Source organism: Pantherophis guttatus, chromosome 10, assembly GCF_059756535.1.
Source record: "Pantherophis guttatus breed Tessera chromosome 10, ASM5975653v1, whole genome shotgun sequence".
NCBI classification, from domain to species: Eukaryota; Metazoa; Chordata; class Lepidosauria; order Squamata; family Colubridae; genus Pantherophis; species Pantherophis guttatus.
In genome coordinates this window covers 8,160,526-8,186,685 of record NC_142072.1, presented here as the reverse complement: position 1 = coordinate 8,186,685, position 26,160 = coordinate 8,160,526, and the positions used below count along the sequence as shown (strand labels likewise).

Genomic DNA, 26,160 nt, shown 5'->3' with positions numbered 1-26,160 from the left:
CCTTGTCATTTTCTGTAGAGAGCTTTGAGAGGACATTTTCTCCTGATTTATAGCCGGATGGAAGAGGATTCCCTGCTTATGTTGCCACCAGAAAGAAGATCCCAAAGAGATGTGTGCTATAAAATGGAAGAGTACCAGATCTGGACCAATTCCAATTCTGTGCTGCCATTTAAGTGATTATCTGGATTTATGCAGCTCATCTCTGGTACTCCTTAGAAAAAGAGTCCGAGAACTTCTTCCATGATGTTAGAACTTTACTATGGCACAATCTCTGCCTTTTAGCTTCAATTTGAACATGGATGATGGAATAATTGTGCATGATGCAATGGAAGCTCAATATTTCCTTGTAAATCATATAACAATAGAAAGCATTGAGTTTGCGCAATGAAGCTTTCAGATTAAGATATTAAACACGTGGCAGTGGAGCTGAATAAAGTCACTTAGGAGAACAGCAAGGACCAGAAGAGCTGAAGACCAACAAGAAGATGCGTCTCCTTTTAATCTTTGTGTTGACTTTTACGCTTTCTACACAGACGGTAAGGCAAATTTTTGTGGCTTGCCATAGCCTGTTAGCTGGGGTGCCTGCAGATGAAGTAAGCTTCTCAAGCTTGTCCCCATGGTTCAATTGACACATTTCTTCATGAAGGGATTGAAAAATCTGGCAGAGAGTTTTAAGTGTTAAGTGTTGTTGTTGTTAGTTGCAAAGTCGTGTCTGACCCATCGCAACCCCATGGACAACATTCCTCCAGGCCTTCCTGTCCCCTACCATCCACCAGAGTCCATTTAAGCTCACACGAACTGCTTCAGTGACTCCATCCAGCCACCTCGTTCTCTGCCGTCCCCTTCTTCTTTTGCCCTCAATCGTTCCCAGTAATTAGGCTCTTTTCCAGTGAGACCTTCCTTCTCATTAAATGGCCAAAGTATTTAAGTTTCATCTTCAGGATCTGGCCTTCTAAAGAGCAGTCAGTTGATCTTCTCTAGGACTGACTGGTTTGATCGCCTTGCAGTCCAAGGGACTCACAGGAGTCTTCTCTAGCACCATAGTTCAAAGGCCTCAATTCTTTGGCACTCAGCCTTCCTTATGGTGAGCTTTAAGTACTTAGTGTTTTAATTATCAAAAATGTAAGAGTATCGGAAGTTCTGAATTCAGGTTGGTATCCTTTTCTCTGCATTAACTTTCTCAGTGTTAACGTACACATGAGAGTAAGAGATAACCTGTTGTGGAACCTTTTGTTAGATCTACTGAGTTAGACCAATACAGAAGGCTGAAAATTTCTTTAATTGAAAAGAAATTTTAACTATGCAAGGTATAGGAATAACATGAATAAAAATAAGGTAAAAGTTTCCCTGCAAGTTTTACTCTGCTAGTCATGATTGACCTTAGGGGGCAATGCTCATCTCTGTTTCTTAAGCCAAAGAGTCAGTGTTGTGACCAGCATGACTTTACTCTGCAGCACAGAGCATATGGCAAAACACAGAATGCTATTACCTTCCCACATGCTTATATGTGGTACCTGTTCATCTCCTTGCATTTACAGGTTGGCAGCAGTTGGGACAAGTTTTGTCTCATGGCACTTGGGTCTCAGACAGCTGAGTTTTAGACTTTTAATAGTCTAAAACTCAGTACCTCAACCACTTGCCGTATTTTTCGGAGTATAAGACGCACCTTAGTTTTTGGGGAGGAAAATAAGAAAAAAGCTGATTGGCAGGTGGATCCGCCTCCCAGAATACTCCCAATCAGCTGTCCCCAGAGGTGAATTTTAGCAACAGGTTCCTTGGTTGTGAGCTCTGTGCCTTGCTTTTTTTTTTTTTTTTTGCTTTTTTTTCTGTCTCTGAAACTTCTGAAACTCATTTCAGAAAAAACTTTTTTTCCAGCCTCTGAAATCCTCTGAAACAGAGCTTCAGAAAAAAAGGCTCTGAAGCTCTATTTGGGGGCTTCTTTTCTGAAGCTTCTTTTCTGATGCTTTTTTCAGCCTCTGAAACCTCTGTTTGAGAAGCTGGGTGGGGCTATATTTGGAGTATAAGACGCACCCAGATTTTCACACTCTTTTTGGGGGGGAAAAGGTGCGTCTTATACTCCGAAAAATATGGTAGCTGCTGCATCCCCTATAGAGCATAAATATAAATGAGGGATAGAGCAAAATTGACAGGTTCATTGTCTCTTACGCTGCATATTATATGTGGCTATATTACCTGTATATGTGCTTGGCTACATCAACAAAAACTTTGAGGCAATGCTTGGAAGAAGAGCTGCAGTATTATGGGAGGCTAGGTGCTTTCTTATGGTTTTTATTCTGCAGTGACTCCGATTGGCATAGTTGTGATAGGAATAGCATGTAGCAATTTTTCAATAAGTACAAAATTCATTTTCCCGAATGCTTCTGATACAAATTTAATTGATCTGGCCCATTTCTTTTAAAAGAACAAAGCTGAATGAGACTTTGGGGAAGGAAAGAGTTAGATTTCATTGATTTCTGGCCGATAAGATGTCGATCTTCAACGGACAAGAGAAATCTCAAGTTATTAGAGAAACAGAAGAATATTCAAACCACCTATGATGTCTTGACATATGTTTGACACATGCATATAGGAAATTCTTGATTTGTGACCATTTGTATAACAACGAAGTTACAACAATGCTTAAAAAATTGACTTACCATCCATTCTCAAAGTTACGGTTGACGCACCTTATCTGTGATCATCTAATTGCAATTTGTATGCTTGGCAACCTGCTCACATTTAGGATGGTTGCAACATCCTGAGGTCATATCATCATGATTTGCAATCTTCCCAGCTGCCTTCTAAGAAGCAAAATCAATGGGGGAAGCTTCATTTAATGACTGCAATAAAGCAGTTATAAAATTGGTCTGGTCATGTGATGACTTGCTTAAGGACTGCATCTCTTAAATCCTAAATTCATAAATTAAGGATTACCTATAATAATATGTAAATACATATAGATGTTGGTTAAAAGAGATGAAGAATCCATGCTGGAGAAAACAGGAAGAAGGAGAAGAAATGAGGTGAAGAAGTCTTGGATGATCCCTTTGCTGGATCATGAGCACTAGCGATTGCCTAACTAGTGATAGTCTCAGTGCTTGACACCAAATCTAAATCGATGTCAGTGTTGTGGCCCACCAGCAGCCAGTGGAGCTCGTGGTAGACTCAGATAGTGAGGAGGTTGGGGAAGAACATGGACCAGTCCTGGAGTCTGGGGAAGGCTCTGATGAGGGCTCTCCGTTGGAGGCAGAGATGGAGCCAACAGTTATCAGCTACCTTCGGAGTCAGATATCAGTGGGGCAGAAGAATAGCTGGAACCTGTCCCCAATGTGTACATGTGCAGAGCTGCCAGGAAAAGGGAATAGCTAAGGAACAAAGGTTGACTCAGGAGTAAAGCCACAGGTGGACAGTGAATGGCCCCTCCCATAGGGAATAAAGAGGAGCAAAGGGGAGGGTAGTTTGCAGGAGACAATTAGTTCAATTCATAAGGGTGAAGATCTGTTCTTGACTTCTTGCCAAGTAATTGCTGCTACAGCATGGCGTTTGGAAGATATCGGCCAGGCAACTCTCCAAGCCTGATAAAGATCTGTAGTTATGAAATCTCTTGAAAGACTGTTTGGTGGGACTTTGCTGGAGAGGAATTTCCCTTTAACATAAATAAAAGGGGTTTTATTGGGACAAGGAGTCTGCTTCGTGCCCTTGGGAAGTTTAGCTCAGAACAGTCAGGTTCCTGAGGTGGTTATCCATCTTACTGGACTGAAGCAGAGAGAGAAATATCTGTTGTGATGAACGTTATTTCACAAAGGACATGTATTAAATGTGTCCTGCATTTTTAGGCCAGGCGACATCTGAATGAAGGCATACAAGATGTTTGTATCAGAAAGGTTTTATGTTACAGGCATATTTTAAGAAGAAAGAAGGGAAACTTGAAGTTGTCCAAGATACCTGTCTGAGACCGAGCAAACAAATAAATCACATACATTCCTTCTATTGCATTTTCCTTTTTTAGCAAAAAAAATAATTACTGTATTTCTCAAATGTGCATATGTACATGAAATTTATTGCATCTTCCTCCTTCTCCTCGACATGCTAATGGCATTATTTCTCTCAGGTTTGCAAATGGACAAATGTCTATGAGAAAACTAGTAATCGGAAACTGCATACCTGAGATGGAATAATAAGGAAGTTTTCTTGTTTTCTTTTCAGGATAACACGGATAATACTGATGCAGAATCTAAGGTAAGTAGGTTACATCATGCTAGATGTCCTGACATTTTGCCCCTTTGAGGACATGTATATCAGGGATGAAATCTGTCCGAAGACGTCTCTGTGGTCATGTGACTGGCATGACTCAATGCCAAAGGCGCACAGAATGCTGTTAACTTCCCACCAAAGGTGGTCCTATTTTTCTACTTTGATTTTTTATGTGCTTTCGAACTGCTAGGTTGGCAGAAACTGGGACAAGTAATGGGAGCTCACCCCGTTATGCGGCACTAGGGATTCGAACTGCTGAACTGCCAACCTCTCCATCGACAAGCTCAGTGTCTTAGCCACTGAGCCACCATGTCCCTGATTTTTTTTTTTGCTACTCTTGAAAGTGTTTCAGAAGGGATTATCTTCTTGCTTGCAAAGTGACCTAACCTCTGTTGAAGAATTATATTTAAAAAAAAAATCTGATGGAAAGAGTGTCATGCTTATGCAAAGCTTTTTGCATAGCCTAGCTCTTCCCAACCCCTCCAGTCTCCACAAGATCTTCTAATTCCCCCCCCCAAGTCCCAAGGTCTTCAGAAGGTCTTCAGGAGAGTTACCAATCAGGTAGCTCCAAATCAGTCCGCCAGGACTCCCCTTCCACAGCTGACAATAGACCAGTTGGCAAAGGTCTAAGTTTGAAAAGTTCCACCAGGGTCGTTCCACTCCCCTCAGTATCGCCCCAGCAGCCGCCATTTCACTCCCGCCGCTGCAGCCGCCGTGCCCAACGTTGCCGCCGCTGCTGGCAGTCCCGAGCTTTTTTCGGGGAGGGGGGGCATCCAGCGGCGCTCTTGCATGCCGCCATCGCCCTCACACACTCCTACCCCATCCGGCCGCTGCTGGGGGGACGCCACCCCGATCAATTCCAAGCCTCCCGTCTGCGCCGCCATAGCCTCGCAGCGCTCCACGGCTCCAGACAGCCTCACAAGCGGCTCAAAAGAGTCCAAAAGCTCACAGCAGGCTGTCCTCATGTTCAACTTGCTGGGCCAGGGCCGTTGGTTGGAAATTCGGCCCTCCAGGAATCCATGGGAACACCTACATTGCCCCCAGACGTCGGAGCTTCACCCGCGAGCCGCCATCTTCGAGCATGCGCAAAGGTCTTAAGGTCTTAGGAATCATAAGGTCTTAGAGATTCTTTGGTTGGGCTGTTTACTGATGGCTCTTTGGCAGAGGGGGCTGCTGGGGGTTTGCAAGGGTTCAGGAGAACCTCTAGCTAAGATTCATCTGAATGAAGGCATACAAGATGTTTGTATCAGAAAGGTTTTATGTTACAGGCATATTTTAAGAAGAAAGAAGGGAAACTTGAAGTTGCCCAAGATACCTTACTTTACTTTACTTTACTTTTACTTTTATTAGATTTCTATACCGCCCTTCTCCTGAAGGACTCAGGGCGGTGTACAGCCATATTAAAACACATAAAATTTACAAAATTTTAAAAACATTAAAATCAAATATACCAAAATTAGGCCCACAAATTAAAAACTAACATACACCCATTAAAATACCTGTCTGAGACCGAGCAAACAAATAAATCACATACATTCCTTCTATTGCCTTTTCCTTTTTTAGCAAAAAAATAATTACTGTATTTCTCAAATGTGCATACGTACATGAAATTTATTACATCTTCCTCCTTCTCCTCGACATGCTAATGACATTATTTCTTTCAGGTTTGCAAATGGGCAAATGACTATGAGAAAACTAGTAATCGGAAAGTGCATACCTGAGATGGAATAATAAGGAAGTTTTCTTGTTTTCCTTTCAGGATAACACAGATAATGCTGATGCAGAATCTAAGGTAAGTAAGTTACATCATGCTAGATGTCCTGATGTTTTGCCCCTTTGGGGACATGTATACCCGGGATGCAATCTGTCCGAAGACGTCTCTGTGGTCATGTGACTGGCATGACTCAATGCCAAAGACGCACGGAACGCTGTTAACTTCCCATCAAAGGTGGTCCTATTTTTCTACTTGCATTTTTTACATGCTTTCCAACTGCTAGGTTGGCAGAAACTGGGACAAGTAATGGGAGCTCACTCCGTTACGTGGTGCTAGGGATTCGAACCGCTGAACTGCCAACCTTTTATTATTATTATTTATTTTATTATTCAAACTTCTATACCGCCTTTCTCCTTTCGGACTCAGGGCGGTGAACAGCCAAAATAAATCATTTATACATAAAGTTACAGTTAAAAATAGATTTAAAATAATTAGATAAATTTGGCCCGTAGTTTAAAATTTATCAATTTAAAATCCGTATCAAATATTAAAACCAACCATAAAATCAAGACAGACCGGCTAACTGAAAAAAATAAGTTTTTAGGGCCCGACGAAAAGTCCGGAGGTCGGAGATCACTCGTATCTCTGGGGGTAGATTGTTCCAAAGGGTAGGTGCCACCACAGAGAAGGCTCTCCTCCTGGGGGTCGCCAGCCGGCATTGTCTGGCCGACGACACCCTGAAGAGGCCCTCTCTGTGGGAGCGAACTGGCCAGTGGGAGGCTATTGGTGGCAGAAGGTGGTCCCCTAAATACCCTGGCCCTAAGCCATGGAGCGCTTTAAAGGTGAACTAATGGCGTTATTTCTCTCAGGTTTGCAAATGGGCAAACGACTATGAGAAAACTAGTAATCGGAAACTGCATACCTGAGATGGAATAATAAGGAAGTTTTCTTGTTTTCTTTTCAGGATAACACGGATAATGCTGATGCAGAATCTGAGGTAAGTAAGTTACATCATACTAGATGTCCTGATGTTTTGCCCCTTTGGGAACATGTATATCAGGGGTGAAATCCAGCAGGTTCTGACAGGTTCTAGAGAACCTGTAACGGAAAATTTGAGTAGTTCGGAGAACTGGCAAATACCACCTCTGCTGGCCCCAGAATGGGGTGGGAATGGAGATTTTGCAATATCCTTCACCTGCCATGCCCACCAAGCCACACCACACCCACCAAACCACGCCCACAGAACCGTTAGTAAAAATATTTGGATTTCACCACTGATGTATATGCTCCCTTTTCTCTAAAAAGAGCTCACTGTCTCATTTAGGTTCAGAGAAATGTGTCAGTGTAAAACATCGAGTCCAGAATAATCTGTAATAAGTTCCTCTATGGCAAGGGTGTCAAACTCGATTTCATTGAGGGCCGTATCAGGGTTGTGTTTGCCCTCGGGGGGAGGGGGTGGCCAGGGTGAGCATGTCCAGCTCACCATCACTCATGTCGGGGGTGCCTGTGGTCACTCGAGCGCTCTGCCAGAGAAAACAGGGTCCTGAGCTCCATTTTCGGCTGCGACAGCCTCCTGCAACTCTCTGCCAGTGAAAACGGAGCTTGGGAGAGCTGCGTGCAGCCCTCCCGAGCTCTCTTTCCCCTGACAGAGGAACCGCGGATGGTCTTTCGCTGCTTCCAGGGCCGTTTTATGGGCCAGATCTAAGGACCCCGTGCGCCGCATCTAGCCCCCGGGTTTTGAGTTTGACACCCCTGCTCTATGGTAATGTTGATAAATTTGTAGTCCATCAGCCTGAGAATACTTCCCTTTGCCAAATCAGAAATAGAGAAGAGAGACAGATGATAGGGCAGCTATTCTTCAACCAAGGGTTCTGAGGGAGAATGAACAGAACATCTCAGAGGGTCAGTGTTGAGGACTGGAGCAACTGCAAGACTGTTTCGATTAAGAATAAGATAAAAAAAGAAATAAAATGATGATCAGATTAGCAATCGGTCTGCCATTGTATGGATTTTGTTTCCTTTTTAGTTTGCAATTAAGTCAACTGTAAGAGTAAGTGATAGTCCTCCATTAAGGATAAAATCATCTAAGTGTCTTGTTTCTCCTCATTCTAATTCTCTCCTTTTTGCAAATGGGCAACTGGCTAAAGAAAAAATGCCAGTAATCATGAACCGCATAACTGAGATACAAGAGTAAGGAAGTTTTCTTTCTTTTTTCTTTTTGGTCAGGATAATGATAACAAGGATAATGATGATTCAGAGACAAAGGTAAGTCAGTTACATCAAGCTGGATGTCCTGATCTTTTTTCTCTTTTGGGAGAATGTATATGCTGCCTTTTCTCCAAAAAGAGCTCACCGTCGCATCTACTGTGTTTCCCCAAAAATAAGACCCAGTCTTCTTTTCCTTTGGGCCCCAAAGTAATCGTCAGGTCTTAATTTGGGGGGATGTCTGACATGCTTACTTTAGAACCATCACAGCCAGATCTCCGATGCCCTGATACCTGTCATGCTGCTGACTGACTTCTTCTACAGCCACCCGTGGCCAGATGCTGTGTGGTGCATCGCACTGGTGCCACTGCTTACGGCAAGAGTCCAATGGTGTGTTGTGCCATTGTGTGCGTAAGTGGCAGAACTGGTGCAACGTGCCATGGGGCCTTCTGCTATGTGTGGCGACACTGGCCCAATGCACCACACGGCATCTGGTCACAAGCCACTCTGGAAGTCAGACAGCGGCACGACAGTGTTGGGGTGTGGGAGGCCTGGCTGTGGTGGTCCTAAGGTAAGTGGGTGTGTGGGGCAGCTCCATCCTTCCAACCCCACCCTAGCTTGATTTTTATGCATGCGCCTCACCCCATGGTGAGGGTGGGGTGCAGTGGGTAGGGTCTTAACTAGGCTTATTTTGGAGGTAGGGCTTATATTAGGCGCACACACAAAAATCAAGCTAGGGCTTATTTTTGCCAAAGGTTGTATTTTTGGGGAAACACGGTAGTTCCAGAGACATAAGTCGGTATTAATCACCCAACCCAGAATAGTCTGCAAGAAGTTCTTCCACCATATTATTGCTCAATAAGAGTCTATGCTAATTCTAATAGTGGCCTATGAAGTTAGCATCTGCCTGAGAATCCTGAGAAGCAGAAATAGTTTTAGTGGGAGGCCATTCCCTTTGCCAAACCAGGAAAGGTGAGCAGAGATAGATAATGGAGCAGCTATCATTAAACCATGGATGCCAAGGGAGAATCAACAGAACATCTCAGATAACCTTGGTTGGCGACCAGAACAGGTGCAACCCCATGAATATTTGGTCTAGGAGCTAAACCAAAAATAAAATAAAATAGAATAACAGTAAAGTCTTAATGATGATTTTTTTCCCCCTCTCGTCACTGGATCCCTCCGTGTTTGTTTAGTTTTTCTTTTCTTTTTTGATTAGGACAGAGCATTTCTGTAATGGCTCAGCCTGTCAAAAATTTAGAAAATGGCTGCCTTGATTCTGCTGGCATGTCACTCCCGGACCTGAACAAAAGAGAAACAATTCTGTATCTCCCCTGCCCATACACATTCATCTGGACTACCATGAACAGTGGCACTCGGAGGCAGCCCAGAGGCTTGCCTGAAGTAGAGGCCTGGCACCACCAGCATCCCCAAAAGCCTCCTCATGCCTTTCCCCAAGGCTACCTGAGGCTGCTCCCCGATATACAAGGCCTGCTTGGAAAATGTTCTTCCTTAGCCTCTGCAGCCTCCGAAAACCACTGGAAAACTGTCCCTGTTCTCACATGATTTTTTGAGCCACTGGAGGCCATGCAAACGCACGACTCTCTTATGTAATTTCTGGTCGGTAGGAAGGCCATGTGAAAACACACCCCATTCTTCCATGGCCACCACCGCCTCCCAAAAATCCAGCGAGAATCAGACGTGCTTTTGAAAATAGTTGTTATCTCATGCTGGTGAACTGTGGTGTGTCACAACAAAACGTTGTGGCAGGTCACCTTTGACATGTGCGTCATAAGTTTGACATCACTGAAATAGTGCTTCTCTCATGTTCCGGTGTCCCGCGTAAGAAAAGTCAACAAAACAAGTTGATGTTAGATTGTTTATCTGGATATGCAGATCCGGCACGAAGTGACCATCCAAAAGGAATCAAAGTTTGTGCTACCATGGTTAGCTCGCACACCCCTTATATTGTGCCCCACCTCCCCTTTGTGTGTATACCCTGCCCCTCCCATCGACTGCTTAGCCGGCCTTTGCAGACTGGCTGCCGATCCCGGCTCATCCTGCCTGGCTTCTTGCTGTGGCTCACGTTCCGATAATCAGCTGTTTTCCCAATCCAATGATTGGCAGGTGGCAGCTCCATGGCATGCATGCGTCCGCTCTTCCCCTACCTGAATGGCGGCCTCGGCCTGTCTGGTGGTCCGAGGCTGACAGCTTCAGTTCCATTAAATTCTAATTCATCATTTTTCATTCTGCAGTAAGAAAGGATATTACTGTAATCATTGCTGCTTTAGAAATTTTAGTAGAGCTTGTAATTCCATTGGTAGCTTTGCAACAGGATCATATCCTATTAAGTTTTCCAAATGAGGATGAAATGGATACCTTTCTTTTCCCTTGTAGTCAGGCAATGATGACATGATGGAAAAAGTTACGGTAAGTAGTTCTTTGTTTATTTTATGCTCTTTCCTTGGGCAATCTCAGTCCTTGATTATTCAATCTCCTTTGAGGGTAAAAAGCAACTATCATCAACCCATGGATTCTTATTTCTTCACAAGCACACAAAACATCACTGGTAGCAAAAATTTTGAGTAGTTCGGAGAACCAGTAGTAAAAATTCTGACTGGCCCCGCCCCCATCTATTCTCTGCCTCCCGAGTCCTAGCTGATCGGGAGGAAATGGGGATTTTGCAGTAACCTTCTCTTGGAGTGGAGTGGGAATGGAGATTTTCCATTGGAGTATCCTTCCCGTGCAACGCCCACCAAGCCACACCCACCAAGCCATGCCCACAGAATTGGTAGTAAAAAAATCTGGATTTCACCACTGCATTGAAGTCCTCACCTTTTGGAATAAATTTTTCTGAAGGGGAACCTAGATTAGACATTGTCCCCATAGAAAACAGTATAAGGCAGAATTAGAGAAGCAGGGGTATGGTGATCCAGGCACCTGTCCGTATTAGAAAATTAATATTCTGATAATTAATATAATCTTTTATATTTTAATCCAGAAAATAGAATAGAATAGAATAGAATAGAATAGAATAGAATAGAATAGAATAGAATAGAATAGAATAGAATAGAATAGAATAGAATAGAATTCTTTATTGGCTAAGTGTGATTGGACATACAAGGAATTTGTCTTTGGCGCATAGGCTCTCAGTGTACATAAAAAGACAAGATACATTCATGAAGAATCATAAGGTCTTAGAGATTCTTTGGTTGGGCTCTTTACTGATGGCTCTTTGGCAGAGGTGGGCTGCTGGGGGTTTGCAAGGGTTCAGGAGAACCTCTAGCTAAGATTCATCTGAATGAAGGCATACAAGATGTTTGTATCAGAAAGGTTTTATGTTACAGGCATATTTTAAGAAGAAAGAAGGGAAACTTGAAGTTGCCCAAGATACCTTACCTTACTTTACTTTTACTTTTATTAGATATCTATACCGCCCTTCTCCTGAAGGACTCAGGACGGTGTACAGACATATTAAAACACATAAAATTTACAAAATTTAAAAAAACATTAAAATCAAATATACAAAAATTAGGCCCACAAATTAAAAACTAACATACACCCATTAAAATACCTGTATGAGACCGAGCAAACACATAAATCACATACATTCCTTCTATTGCATTTTCCTTTTTTAGCAAAAAAACAATTACTGTATTTCTCAAATGTGCATATGTACATGAAATTTATTACATCTTCCTCCTTCTCCTCGACATGCTAATGGCATTATTTCTCTCAGGTTTGCAAATGGGCAAATGACTATGAGAAAACTAGTAATCGGAAACTGCATACCTGAGATGGAATAATAAGGAAGTTTTCTTGTTTTCTTTTCAGGATGACACGGATAATGCTGATGCAGAATCTAAGGTAAGTAAGTTACATCATGCTAGATGTCCTGATGTTTTGCCCCTTTGGGGACATGTATATCAGGGGTGAAATCCAGCAGGTTCTGACAGGTTCTAGAGAACCTGTAACGGAAAATTTGAGTAGTTCGGAGAACTGGCAAATACCACCTCTGGCTGGCCCCAGAGTGGGGTGGGATGGAGATTTTGCAAAATCCTTCCGCTGGAGTGGGGTGGGAATGGAGATTTTGCAATATCCTTCTGCTGGAGTGGGGTGGGAATGGAGATTTTGCAATATCCTTCCCCTGCCATGCCACCAAGCCACACCACACCCACCAAACCACGCCCACAGAACCGTTAGTAAAAAAATTTGGATTTCACCACTGATGTATATGCTCCCCTTTCTCTAAAAAGAGCTCACAGTCTCATTTAGGTTCAGGGAAATGTGTCAGTGTAAAACATCGAGTCCAGAATAATCTATAATAAGTTCCTCTATGGCAAAGGTGTCAAACTTGATTTCATTGAGGGCCATATCAGGGTTGTGTTTGCCCTCGGGGGGAGGGGGTGTGGCCAGGGTGAGCATGGCTAGCTCACCATCACTCATGTCGGGTGTGCCTGTGGTCGCTCGAGCGCTCTTCCCAGAGAAAACAGGCTCCTGAGCTCCATTTTCGGCTGCGACAGCCTCCTGCAACTCTCTGCCAGTGAAAACAGAGCTCGGGAGAGCTGCGTGCAGCCCCCCCCCCGAGCTCTCTTTCCCCTGACAGAGGAACCGCGGATGGTCTTTCGCTGTTTCCAGGGCCGCTTTATGGGCCAGATCTAAGCACCCCGTGCGCCGGATCTAGCCCCCGGGTTTTGAGTTTGACACCCCTGCTCTATGGTAATGTTGATAAATTTGTAGTCCATTAGCCTGAGAATACTTGTTGTGGGACACCATTCCCTTTGCCAAATCAGGAGTAGAGAAGAGAGACAGATGATAGGGCAGCTATTCTCCAACCAAGGGTTCTGAGGGAGAATGAACAGAACATCTCAGAGGGTCAGTGTTGAGGACTGGAGCAACTGCAAGACTGTTTCGATTAAGAATAAGATAAAAAAAGAAATAAAATGATGATCAGATTAGCAATCGGTCTGCCATTGTATGGATTTTGTTTCCTTTTTAGTTTGCAATTAAGTCGGCTGAAAGAGTAAGAGATAGTCCTCCATTAAGGATAAAATCATCTAAGTGTCTTGTTTCTCCTCATTCTAATTCTCTCCTTTTTGCAAATGGGCAACTGCCTCAAGAAAAAATGCCAGTAATCATAAACTGCATAACTGAGATGCAAGAGTAAGGAAGTTTTCTTTCTTTTTTCTTTTTGCTCAGGATAATGATAACAAGGATAATGATGATTCAGAGACAAAGGTAAGTCAGTTACATCAAGCTGGATGTCCTGATCTTTTTTCTCTTTTGGGAGAATGTATATGCTGCCTTTTCTCCAAAAAGAGCTCACCGTCGCATCTACTGTGTTGCCCCAAAAATAAGACCCAGTCTTCTTTTCTTTTGGGCCCCAAAGTAATCGTCAGGTCTTATTTTGGGGGGATGTCTGACATGCTTACTTTAGAACCATCACAGCCAGATCTCCGATGCCCTGATACCTGTCATGCTGCTGACTGACTTCTTCTGCAGCCGCCCATGGCCAGATACTGTGTGGTGCATCGCACTGGTGCCACTCCTTACGGCAAGAGTCCAATGGTGTGTTGTGCCATTGTGTGCGTAAGCGGCAGAACTGGTACAACATGCCATGGGGCTTTCTGCTATGTGTGGCGACACTGGCCCAATGCACCACACGGCATGTGGTCGAAAGCAGCTCTGGAAGTCAGACAGAGGCACGACAGGTGTCGGGGTGTGGGAGGCCTGGCTGTGGTGGTCCTAAGGTAAGTGGGTGTGTGGGGCAGCTCCATCCTTCCACCCCCACACTAGCTTGATTTTTATGCATGCGCCTCACCCCATGGTGAGGGTGGGATGCAGTGGGTAGGGTCTTAACTAGGGTTTATTTTGAGGTAGGGCTTATATTAGGTGCACATGTAAAAATCAAGCTAGGGCTTATTTTTGCCAAAGGTTGTATTTTTGGGGAAACACGGTAGTTCCAGAGACATAAGTCGGTATTAATCACCCAACCCAGAATAGTCTGCAAGAAGTTCTTCCACGATATTATTGCTCAATAAGGGTCTATGCTAATTCTAATAGTGGCTTATAAAGTTAGCATCTGCCTGAGAATCCTGAGAAGCAGAAATAGTTTTAGTGGGAGGCCATTCCCTTTGCCAAACCAGGAAAGGTGAGCAGAGATAAATAATGGAGCAGCTATCATTAAACCATGGATGCCAAGGGAGAATCAACAGAACATCTCAGATAATCTTGGCTGGCGACCAGAACAGGTGCAAGTTTGAAAAGTTCCACCAGGGTCGTGCCACTCCCCTCGGTGTCACCCCAGCAGCCGCCATTTCACTCCCGCCGCCGCAGCCGCCGCGCCCAACATCGCTGCCGCTGCTGGCAGTCCCGAGCTTTTTTCGGGGAGGGGGCGGCGTCCAGCGGTGCTCTTGCATGCCGCCATCGCCCTCACACACCCCTACCCCATCTGGCTGCCACTGGGGGGATGCCGCCCCGATCAATTCCAAGCCTCCCGTCTGCACCGCCATAGCCTCACAGCGCTCCATGGCTCCAGACAGCCTCACGAGCGGCTCAAAAGAGTCCAAAAGCTCGCAGCAGGCTGTCCTCATGTTCAACTTGCTGGGCCAGGGCCGTTGGTTGGAAATTCGGCCCTCCAGGAATCCATGGGAACACCTACATTGCCCCCAGACGTCGGAGCTTCACCCGCGAGCCGCCATCTTCGAGCATGCGCAAAGGTCTTAAGGTCTTAGGAATCATAAGGTCTTAGAGATTCTTTGGTTGGGCTGTTTACTGATGGCTCTTTGGCAGAGGGGGCTGCTGGGGGTTTGCAAGGGTTCAGGAGAACCTCTAGCTAAGATTCATCTGAATGAAGGCATACAAGATGTTTGTATCAGAAAGGTTTTATGTTACAGGCATATTTTAAGAAGAAAGAAGGGAAACTTGAAGTTGCCCAAGATACCTTACCTTACTTTACTTTTACTTTTATTAGATATCTATACCGCCCTTCTCCCGAAGGACTCAGGACGGTGTACAGCCATATTAAAACACATAAAATTTACAAAATTTTAAAAACATTAAAATCAAATATACCAAAATTAGGCCCACAAATTAAAAACTAACATACACCCATTAAAATACCTGTCTGAGACCGAGCAAACAAATAAATCACATACATTCCTTCTATTGCCTTTTCCTTTTTTAGCAAAAAAATAATTACTGTATTTCTCAAGTGTGCATATGTACATGAAATTTATTACATCTTCCTCCTTCTCCTCGACATGCTAATGGCATTATTTCTCTCAGGTTTGCAAATGGGCAAACGACTATGAGAAAACTAGTAATCGGAAACTGCATACCTGAGATGGAATAATAAGGAAGTTTTCTTGTTTTCTTTTCAGGATAACACGGATAATGCTGATGCAGAATCTAAGGTAAGTAAGTTACATCATGCTAGATGTCCTGATGTTTTGCCCCTTTGGGGACATGTATATCAGGGGTGAAATCCAGCATGTTCTGACAGGTTCTAGAGAACCTGTAATGGAAAATTTGAGTAGTTCGGAGAACTGGCAAATACCACCTCTGGCTGGCCCCAGAGTGGAGTGGGAATGGAGATTTTGCAGTAGCCTTCCCCTATCATGCTCACCAAGTCAAGCCAAGCCAAGCCAAGCCAAGCCAAGCCACGCCCACCAAACCACACCACACCACACCACACCCACCAAGCCACGTCCACAGAACTGGTAGTAAAAAAATCTGGATTTCACCACTGCATGGAAGTCCTCACCTTTTGGAATAAATTTTTCTGAAGGGGAACCTAGATTATTTATTTATTTATTTATTTATTTATTTATTTATTTATTGAATTTCTATACCGCCCTACTCCCGAAGGACTCAGGGCGGTGCACAGCCATGAAATAAAACACATAGATATACAAAATTTAAAATCGAATAAAATGAATTAAATAAATTTGGCTGAATTAATACCCAATTTAAAATACCCATATTTTAAAATCCATTAAAAATTTAGAATTGACACTTAAAAGGGAGAAGATTTAGGCGAGGCCAGCTTGATGAAATAAAAGCATCTTCAACTCGCGGCGGAAGGTGCGCAGATCCGGAATCCTCCGTATCTCTGGGGGGAGCTCATTCCAGATCGTCGGTGCCCCCACAGAGAAGGCTCTCCCCCTAGGGGCCGACAGCCGACATTGTTTGGCCGACGGCACCTGGAGGAGCCCCTCTCTGTGGCAGCGTACTGGTCGGTGGGAGTCTGTTGATGGTAGTAGGCGGTCCCGTAAGTAACCAGGTCCCAAGCCATGGAGCGCTTTAAAGGTGGTAACCAGAACCTTGAAGCGCACCCGGAAGACCACCAGGAGCCAGTGCAGCTCGCGCAGGAGAGGTGTTACATGGGAGCTCCATGTTGCTCCCATAACCACCCGCGCGGCCGCACTCTGCGCCAGTTGGAACCTCCGGGTGCACCTCAAGGGGAGCCCCATGTAGAGAGCATTACAATAGTCCAGACGAGAGGTGACGAGGGCATGAGTGACTGTGCATAACGAGTCCCGATCTAGAAAGGGACGCAACTGGCGAATCAGGCGAACCTGATGAAAAATCCTCCCAGTCACGGCCGTCAAGTGCTCTTCTAAAGACAGCCGTGAGTCCAGGAGGACGCCCAAGTTATGAGCCCTCTCCGTGGGGGCCAATGATTCGCCCCCAATAGCCAGCGATGGCGCCAGCTGACTATATCGGGACGTCGGAAACCACAGCCACTCGGTCTTGGATGGGTTGAGCCTGAGCCCGTTTCTCCCCATCCAGATCCGCACGGCCTCCAGGCACTGGGACATCACTTCAAGGGCATCGTTGGGGTGGTCCGGGGTGGAGATGTACAACTGGGTGTCATCAGCGTACAGATGGTACTTCACCCCGAAACCACGGATGATCTCGCCCAGCGGCTTTACATAAATGTTGAACAGAAGGGGCGAGAGAACCGATCCCTGCGGCACCCCACATATAAGGGGCCTCGGGGTCGATCTCTGCCCCCCTGTCAACACAGACTGCGACCGGTCAGAGAGAAAGGAGGAGAACCACCGTAAAACGGTGCCTCCCAACCCCAACCCTTCCAGCCGGTGCAGCATGATACCATGGTCAATGCTATCAAAAGCCGCTGAGAGGTCTAACAGGACCAGGACAGAGGAACAACCCCTGTCCCGAGCCCTCCAGAGATCATCCACCAACGCGACCAATGCCGTTTCCGTGCTGTACCCAGGCCTGAAGCCCGACTGGAATGGATCTAGATACGACACTTCATCCAGGTACTGGGGTAGCTGTCGCGCAACCACACTCTCAACAACCTTCGCAACGAAGCAAAGGTTGGAGACTGGACGATAATTAGCCAATACTGCCGGGTCCAGGGAAGGCTTCTTGAGGAGAGGCCTCACCACCGCCTCTTTCAAGGCGGCGGGAAAGACACCCTCACCCAACGAAGCATTTATAATCCCCTGGAGCCAGCCTCGCGTCACCTCCCAGGAAGCCAGCACTAATCAGGAGGGACACGGGTCCAACAAACATGTGGTCGCGTTCAATCTACCCAGAATCCTGTCCACGTCATCTGGGGTCACAGGATCAAATCATCCCAGATAACAGTCTCAAGACCTGTCTCCGTCACCCTCGCTGGATCTATCCCGTCAGAGTCCAGACCTGCCCGAATCTGAGTGATTTTGTCATACAGATACTGAACAAAATCCTCGGCTCTTCCCTCCAAGGGGTCCTCCCGCGCTTCCTGGTGGAGCAGGGAGCGGGTCACCCTAAACAGGGTGGCCGGGCGATTATCTGATGATGCAATAAGAGCAGCAAAATGAGTACATTTTGCTGCTTTTATCGCCGCTAGGTAACTCCTAATATGAGATCTTACCAGTGTTCTGTCAGATTCAGAAAGACTAGCCCTCCAACAGCTCTCTAGGCGTCTTTTCTGGCGCTTCATCTCCCTCAGCTCCTCGGTGAACCAAGGAGCCAGGCGAGATCGGCGCTGGGTCAGAGGCCGCAAAGGCACGACTCGATCCAGGGCTTCAGCAGCCGCCCTATCCCAGGCGGCCACTAGGTCCCCAGATGAGGCGTGAGCCAGAACCTCCGGGATTGGCCCAAGCTCCATCTGGAACCTATCAGGTTCCATCAGGCGCCTGGGGCGGTACCATCTTACCGGTTCCGCCTCCCTGCGGTGGGGTGCTGCGGTTCGAAGGTCAAGGCGAAGGAGCGAGTGATCTGACCATGACAAGGGCTCGATGACTATATCCCCTATCTCGAGATCACTCAACCACTGTCCAGAGACAAAAACCAAATCCAGTGTGTTTCCCCCAGTGTGCGTAGGGCCATGAATTAGTTGGGTCAGGTCCATGGCCGTCATGGAAGCCATGAACTCCCGAGCCACCTCAGACGCCTCACCCACGGATGGCAGGTTGAAATCCCCCATGACCATAAGTCTGGGGGTATCAACCGCCACCGCGGCAATAACGTTGAGTAGCTCGGGCAGGGCTGCCGCCACGTGGCAGGGAGCCAGGTACGTGATCAGCAAACCCATCTGAACCCCGTGGCCCCACTTCACAAGGAGGGACTCAGAACCAGCTGTCTGAGGTACAGTGGTCTCCCTCGGCCTAAGGCCTTCTCTAATAATAACCGCAACTCCCCCGCCGATTAGACATTGTCCCCATAGAAAACAGTATAAGGCAGAAATAGAGAAGCAGGGGTATGGTGATCCAGGCACCTGTCCGTATTAGAAAATTAATATTCTGATAATTAATATAATCTTTTATATTTTAATCCAGAAAATAGAATAGAATAGAATAGAATAGAATAGAATAGAATAGAATAGAATAGAATAGAATAGAATAGAATAGAATAGAATTCTTTATTGGCTAAGTGTGATTGGACACACAAGGAATTTGTCTTTGGCGCATAGGCTCTCAGTGTACATAAAAAGACAAGATACATTCATGAAGAATCATAAGGTCTTAGAGATTCTTTGGTTGGGCTGTTTACTGATGGCTCTTTGGCAGAGGTGGGCTGCTGGGGGTTTGCAAGGGTTCAGGAGAACCTCTAGCTAAGATTCATCTGAATGAAGGCATACAAGATGTTTGTATCAGAAAGGTTTCATGTTACAGGCATATTTTAAGAAGAAAGAAGGGAAACTTGAAGTTGCCCAAGATACCTTACCTTACTTTACTTTTACTTTTATTAGATTATACCGCCCTTCTCCCGAAGGACTCAGGACGGTGTACAGACATATTAAAACACATAAAATTTACAAAATTTAAAAAAACATTAAAATCAAATATACAAAAATTAGGCCCACAAATTAAAAACTAATATACACCCATTAAAATACCTGTCTGAGACCGAGCAAACAAATAAATCACATACATTCCTTCTATTGCCTTTTCCTTTTTTAGCAAAAAAATAATTACTGTATTTCTCAAATGTGCATATGTACATGAAATTTATTACATCTTCCTCCTTCTCCTCGACATGCTAATGGCATTATTTCTCTCAGGTTTGCAAATGGACAAATGTCTATGAGAAAACTAGTAATCGGAAACTGCATACCTGAGATGGAATAATAAGGAAGTTTTCTTGTTTTCCTTTCAGGATGACACGGATAATGCTGATGCCGAATCTAAGGTAAGTAAGTTACATCATGCTAGATGTCCTGATGTTTTGCCCCTTTGGGGACATGTATATCAGGGGTGAAATCCAGCAGGTTCTGACAGGTTCTAGAGAACCTGTAACGGAAAATTTGAGTAGTTCGGAGAACTGGCAAATACCACCTCTGGCTGGCCCCAGAGTGGGGTGGGATGGAGATTTTGCAAAATCCTTCCGCTGGAGTGGGGTGGGAATGGAGATTTTGCAATATCCTTCTGCTGGAGTGGGGTGGGAATGGAGATTTTGCAATATCCTTCCCCTGCCATGCCACCAAGCCACACCACACCCACCAAACCACGCCCACAGAACCGTTAGTAAAAAAATTTGGATTTCACCACTGATGTATATGCTCCCCTTTCTCTAAAAAGAGCTCACAGTCTCATTTAGGTTCAGGGAAATGTGTCAGTGTAAAACATCGAGTCCAGAATAATCTATAATAAGTTCCTCTATGGCAAAGGTGTCAAACTCGATTTCATTGAGGGCCATATCAGGGTTGTGTTTGCCCTCGGGGGGAGGGGGTGTGGCCAGGGTGAGCATGGCTAGCTCACCATCACTCATGTCGGGTGTGCCTGTGGTCGCTCGAGCGCTCTACCCAGAGAAAACAGGCTCCCGAGCTCCATTTTCGGCTGCGACAGCCTCCTGCAACTCTCTGCCAGTGAAAACGGAGCTCGGGAGAGCTGCGTGCAGCCCCCCCGAGCTCTCTTTCCCCTGACAGAGGAACCGCGGATGGTCTTTCGCTGTTTCCAGGGCCGCTTTATGGGCCAGATCTAAGCACCCCGTGCGCCGGATCTAGCCCCCGGGTTTTGAGTTTGACACCCCTGCTCTATGGTAATGTTGATAAATTTGTAGTCCATTAGCCTGAGAATACTTGTTGTGGGACACCATTCCCTTTGCCAAATCAGGAGTAGAGAAGAGAGACAGATGATAGGGCAGCTATTCTCCAACCAAGGGTGCCGAGGGAGAATGAACAGAACATCTCAGAGGGTCAGTGTTGAGGACTGGAGCAACTGCAAGACTGTTTCGATTAAGAATAAGATAAAAAAAGAAATAAAATGATGATCAGATTAGCAATCGGTCTGCCATTGTATGGATTTTGTTTCCTTTTTAGTTTGCAATTAAGTCGGCTGTAAGAGTAAGTGATAGTCCTCCATTAAGGATAAAATCATCTAAGTGTCTTGTTTCTCCTCATTCTAATTCTCTCCTTTTTGCAAATGGGCAACTGCCTCAAGAAAAAATGCCAGTAATCATAAACTGCATAACTGAGATGCAAGAGTAAGGAAGTTTTCTTTCTTTTTTCTTTTTGCTCAGGATAATGATAACAAGGATAATGATGATTCAGAGACAAAGGTAAGTCAGTTACATCAAGCTGGATGTCCTGATCTTTTTTCTCTTTTGGGAGAATGTATATGCTGCCTTTTCTCCAAAAAGAGCTCACCGTCGCATCTACTGTGTTGCCCCAAAAATAAGACCCAGTCTTCTTTTCTTTTGGGCCCCAAAGTAATCGTCAGGTCTTATTTTGGGGGGATGTCTGACATGCTTACTTTAGAACCATCACAGCCAGATCTCCGATGCCCTGATACCTGTCATGCTGCTGACTGACTTCTTCTGCAGCCGCCCATGGCCAGATACTGTGTGGTGCATCGCACTGGTGCCACTGCTTACGGCAAGAGTCCAATGGTGTGTTGTGCCCTTGTGTGCGTAAGCGGCAGAACTGGTACAACATGCTATGGGGCTTTCTGCTATGTGTGGCGACACTGGCCCAATGCACCACACGGCATCTGGTCGAAAGCAGCTCTGGAAGTCAGACAGAGGCACGACAGGTGTCGGGGTGTGGGAGGCCTGGCTGTGGTGGTCCTAAGGTAAGTGGGTGTGTGGGGCAGCTCCATCCTTCCACCCCCACCCTAGCTTGATTTTTATGCATGCGCCTCACCCCATTTTGAGGGTGGGATGCAGTGGGTAGGGTCTTAACTAGGGTTTATTTTGGAGGTAGGGCTTATATTAGGTGCACACGTAAAAATCAAGCTAGGGCTTATTTTTGCCAAAGGTTGTATTTTTGGGGAAACACGGTAGTTCCAGAGACATAAGTCGGTATTAATCACCCAACCCAGAATAATCTGCAAGAAGTTCTTCCACGATATTATTGCTCAATAAGGGTCTATGCTAATTCTAATAGTGGCCTATAAAGTTAGCATCTGCCTGAGAATCCTGAGAAGCAGAAATAGTTTTAGTGGGAGGCAATTCTCTTTGCCAAACCAGGAAAGGTGAGCAGAGATAGATAATGGAGCAGCTATCATTAAACCATGGATGCCAAGGGAGAATCAACAGAACATCTCAGATAATCTTGGCTGGCGACCAGAACAGGTGCAAGTTTGAAAAGTTCCACCAGGGTCGTGCCACTCCCCTCGGCGTCACCCCAGCAGCCGCCATTTCACTCCCACCGCTGCAGCCACCGCGCCCAACGTCGCCGCCGCTGCTGGCAGTTTTGGGGGAGCGGGCAGCATCCAGCGGCGCTCTTGCATGCCGCCATCGCCCTCACACACCCCTACCCCATCCGGCCACCGCTGGGGGGACGCCGCCCCGATCAATTCCAAGCCTCCCGTCTGCACCGCCATAGCCTCACAGCGCTCCATGGCTCCAGACAGCCTCACGAGCGGCTCAAAAGAGTCCAAAAGCTCGCAGCAGGCTGTCCTCATGTTCAACTTGCTGGGCCAGGGCCGTTGGTTGGAAATTCGGCCCTCCAGGAATCCATGGGAACACCTACATTGCTCCCAGACGTCGGAGCTTCACCCGCGAGCCGCCATCTTCGAGCATGCGCAAAGGTCTTAAGGTCTTAGGAATCATAAGGTCTTAGAGATTCTTTGGTTGGGCTGTTTACTGATGGCTCTTTGGCAGAGGTGGGCTGCTGGGGGTTTGCAAGGGTTCAGGAGAACCTCTAGCTAAGATTCATCTGAATGAAGGCATACAAGATGTTTGTATCAGAAAGGTTTTATGTTACAGGCATATTTTAAGAAGAAAGAAGGGAAACTTGAAGTTGCCCAAGATACCTTACCTTACTTTACTTTTACTTTTATTAGATATCTATACCGCCCTTCTCCCGAAGGACTCAGGACGGTGTACAGACATATTAAAACACATAAAATTTACAAAATTTTAAAAACATTAAAATCAAATATACAAAAATTAGGCCCACAAATTAAAAACTAACATACACCCATTAAAATACCTGTCTGAGACCGAGCAAACAAATAAATCACATACATTCCTTCTATTGCATTTTCCTTTTTTAGCAAAAAAACAATTACTGTATTTCTCAAATGTGCATATGTACATGAAATTTATTACATCTTCCTCCTTCTCCTCGACATGCTAATGGCATTATTTCTCTCAGGTTTGCAAATGGGCAAACGACTATGAGAAAACTAGTAATCGGAAACTGCATACCTGAGATGGAATAATAAGGAAGTTTTCTTGTTTTCTTTTCAGGATGACACGGATAATGCTGATGCAGAATCTAAGGTAAGTAAGTTACATCATGCTAGATGTCCTGATGTTTTGCCCCTTTGGGGACATGTATATCAGGGGTGAAATCCAGCAGGTTCTGACAGGTTCTAGAGAACCTGTAACGGAAAATTTGAGTAGTTCGGAGAACTGGCAAATACCACCTCTGGCTGGCCCCAGAGTGGGGTGGGATGGAGATTTTGCAAAATCCTTCGCTGGAGTGGAGTGGGAATGGAGATTTTGCAATATCCTTCTGCTGGAGTGGGGTGGGAATGGAGATTTTGCAATATCCTTCCCCTGCCATGCCACCAAGCCACACCACACCCACCAAACCACGCCCACAGAACCGTTAGTAAAAAATTTGGATTTCACCACTGATGTATATGCTCCCCTTTCTCTAAAAAGAGCTCACAGTCTCATTTAGGTTCAGGGAAATGTGTCAGTGTAAAACATCGAGTCCAGAATAATCTATAATAAGATCCTCTATGGCAAAGGTGTCAAACTCGATTTCATTGAGGGCCATATCAGGGTTGTGTTTGCCCTCGGGGGGAGGGGGTGTGGCCAGGATGAGCATGGCTAGCTCACCATCACTCATGTCGGGTGTGCCTGTGGTCGCTCGAGCGCTCTACCTAGAGAAAACAGGCTCCCGAGCTCCATTTTCGGCTGCGACAGCCTCCTGCAACTCTCTGCGAGTGAAAACGGAGCTCGGGAGAGCTGCGTGCAGCCCCCCCGAGCTCTCTTTCCCCTGACAGAGGAACCGCGGATGGTCTTTCGCTGTTTCCAGGGCCGCTTTATGGGCCAGATCTAAGCACCCCGTGCGCCGGATCTAGCCCCCGGGTTTTGAGTTTGACACCCCTGCTCTATGGTAATGTTGATAAATTTGTAGTCCATCAGCCTGAGAATACTTGTTGTGGGACACCATTCCCTTTGCCAAATCAGGAGTAGAGAAGAGAGACAGATGACAGGGCAGCTATTCTCCAACCAAGGGTGCCGAGGGAGAATGAACAGAACATCTCAGAGGGTCAGTGTTGAGGACTGGAGCAACTGCAAGACTGTTTCGATTAAGAATAAGATAAAAAAAGAAATAAAATGATGATCAGATTAGCAATCGGTCTGCCATTGTATGGATTTTGTTTCCTTTTTAGTTTGCAATTAAGTCGGCTGTAAGAGTAAGTGATAGTCCTCCATTAAGGATAAAATCATCTAAGTGTCTTGTTTCTCCTCATTCTAATTCTCTCCTTTTTGCAAATGGGCAACTGCCTCAAGAAAAAATGCCAGTAATCATAAACTGCATAACTGAGATGCAAGAGTAAGGAAGTTTTCTTTCTTTTTTCTTTTTGCTCAGGATAATGATAACAAGGATAATGATGATTCAGAGACAAAGGTAAGTCAGTTACATCAAGCTGGATGTCCTGATCTTTTTTCTCTTTTGGGAGAATGTATATGCTGCCTTTTCTCCAAAAAGAGCTCACCGTCGCATCTACTGTGTTGCCCCAAAAATAAGACCCAGTCTTCTTTTCTTTTGGGCCCCAAAGTAATCGTCAGGTCTTATTTCTGACATGCTTACTTTAGAACCATCACAGCCAGATCTCCGATGCCCTGATACCTGTCATGCTGCTGACTGACTTCTTCTGCAGCCGCCCATGGCCAGATACTGTGTGGTGCATCGCACTGGTGCCACTGCTTACGGCAAGAGTCCAATGGTGTGTTGTGCCATTGTGTGCGTAAGTGGCAGAACTGGTACAACATGCCATGGGGCCTTCTGCTATGTGTGGCGACACTGGCCCAATGCACCACACGGCATCTGGTCGAAAGCAGCTCTGGAAGTCAGACAGAGGCACGACAGGTGTCGGGGTGTGGGAGGCCTGGCTGTGGTGGTCCTAAGGTAAGTGGGTGTGTGGGGCAGCTCCATCCTTCCACCCCCACCCTAGCTTGATTTTTATGCATGCGCCTCACCCCATGGTGAGGGTGGGATGCAGTGGGTAGGGTCTTAACTAGGGTTTATTTTGGAGGTAGGGCTTATATTAGGTGCACACGTAAAAATCAAGATAGGGCTTATTTTTGTCAAAGGTTGTATTTTTGGGGAAACACGGTAGTTCCAGAGACATAAGTCGGTATTAATCACCCAACCCAGAATAATCTGCAAGAAGTTCTTCCACGATATTATTGCTCAATAAGGGTCTATGCTAATTCTAATAGTGGCCTATAAAGTTAGCATCTGCCTGAGAATCCTGAGAAGCAGAAATAGTTTTAGTGGGAGGCAATTCTCTTTGCCAAACCAGGAAAGGTGAGCAGAGATAGATAATGGAGCAGCTATCATTAAACCATGGATGCCAAGGGAGAATCAACAGAACATCTCAGATAATCTTGGCTGGCGACCAGAACAGGTGCAAGTTTGAAAAGTTCCACCAGGGTCGTGCCACTCCCCTCGGCGTCACCCCAGCAGCCGCCGTTTCACTCCCACCGCTGCAGCCACCGCGCCCAACGTCGCCGCCGCTGCTGGCAGTTTTGGGGCAGCGGGCGGCATCCAGCGGCGCTCCTGCATGCCGCCATCGCCCGCACACACCCCTACCCCATCCGGACGCCGCTGGGGGGACGCCGCCCCGATCAATTCCAAGCCTCCCGTCTGCACCGCCATAGCCTCGCAGCGCTCCATGGCTCCAGACAGCCTCACGAGCGGCTCAAAAGAGTCCAAAAGCTCGCAGCAGGCTGTCCTCATGTTCAACTTGCTGGGCCAGGGCCGTTGGTTGGAAATTCGGCCCTCCAGGAATCCATGGGAACACCTACATTACCCCCAGACGTTGGAGCTTCACCCGCGA

General features: G+C 45.9%; 1 protein-coding gene across 35 annotated transcripts in view; it reads left to right on the top strand.

Annotated features, from left to right (window-relative positions):
* Positions 1-427: 427 nt before the first annotated feature.
* The window catches only part of LOC117669242 (uncharacterized), a 98,133-nt gene continuing 72,400 nt past the window's right edge, over positions 428-26,160 (top strand). For 20 of the 35 annotated variants that reach the window (XM_087876668.1, XM_087876669.1, XM_087876696.1 and 17 more), the window contains exons 1-13: positions 428-536; positions 4,207-4,239; positions 6,014-6,046; positions 6,933-6,965; positions 8,195-8,233; positions 10,571-10,603; positions 12,008-12,040; positions 13,373-13,411; positions 15,556-15,588; positions 19,790-19,822; positions 21,152-21,190; positions 23,327-23,359; positions 24,687-24,725. In XM_087876668.1, the coding sequence (XP_087732794.1) occupies positions 486-536; positions 4,207-4,239; positions 6,014-6,046; positions 6,933-6,965; positions 8,195-8,233; positions 10,571-10,603; positions 12,008-12,040; positions 13,373-13,411; positions 15,556-15,588; positions 19,790-19,822; positions 21,152-21,190; positions 23,327-23,359; positions 24,687-24,725 (471 nt within the window). In that variant the 5' untranslated portion in view covers positions 428-485. The remainder of the gene's footprint in view (positions 537-4,206; positions 4,240-6,013; positions 6,047-6,932; positions 6,966-8,194; positions 8,234-10,570; positions 10,604-12,007; positions 12,041-13,372; positions 13,412-15,555; positions 15,589-19,789; positions 19,823-21,151; positions 21,191-23,326; positions 23,360-24,686; positions 24,726-26,160) is intronic. The other 15 variants (XM_087876667.1, XM_087876666.1, XM_087876677.1 and 12 more) reach the window with 15 other exon arrangements.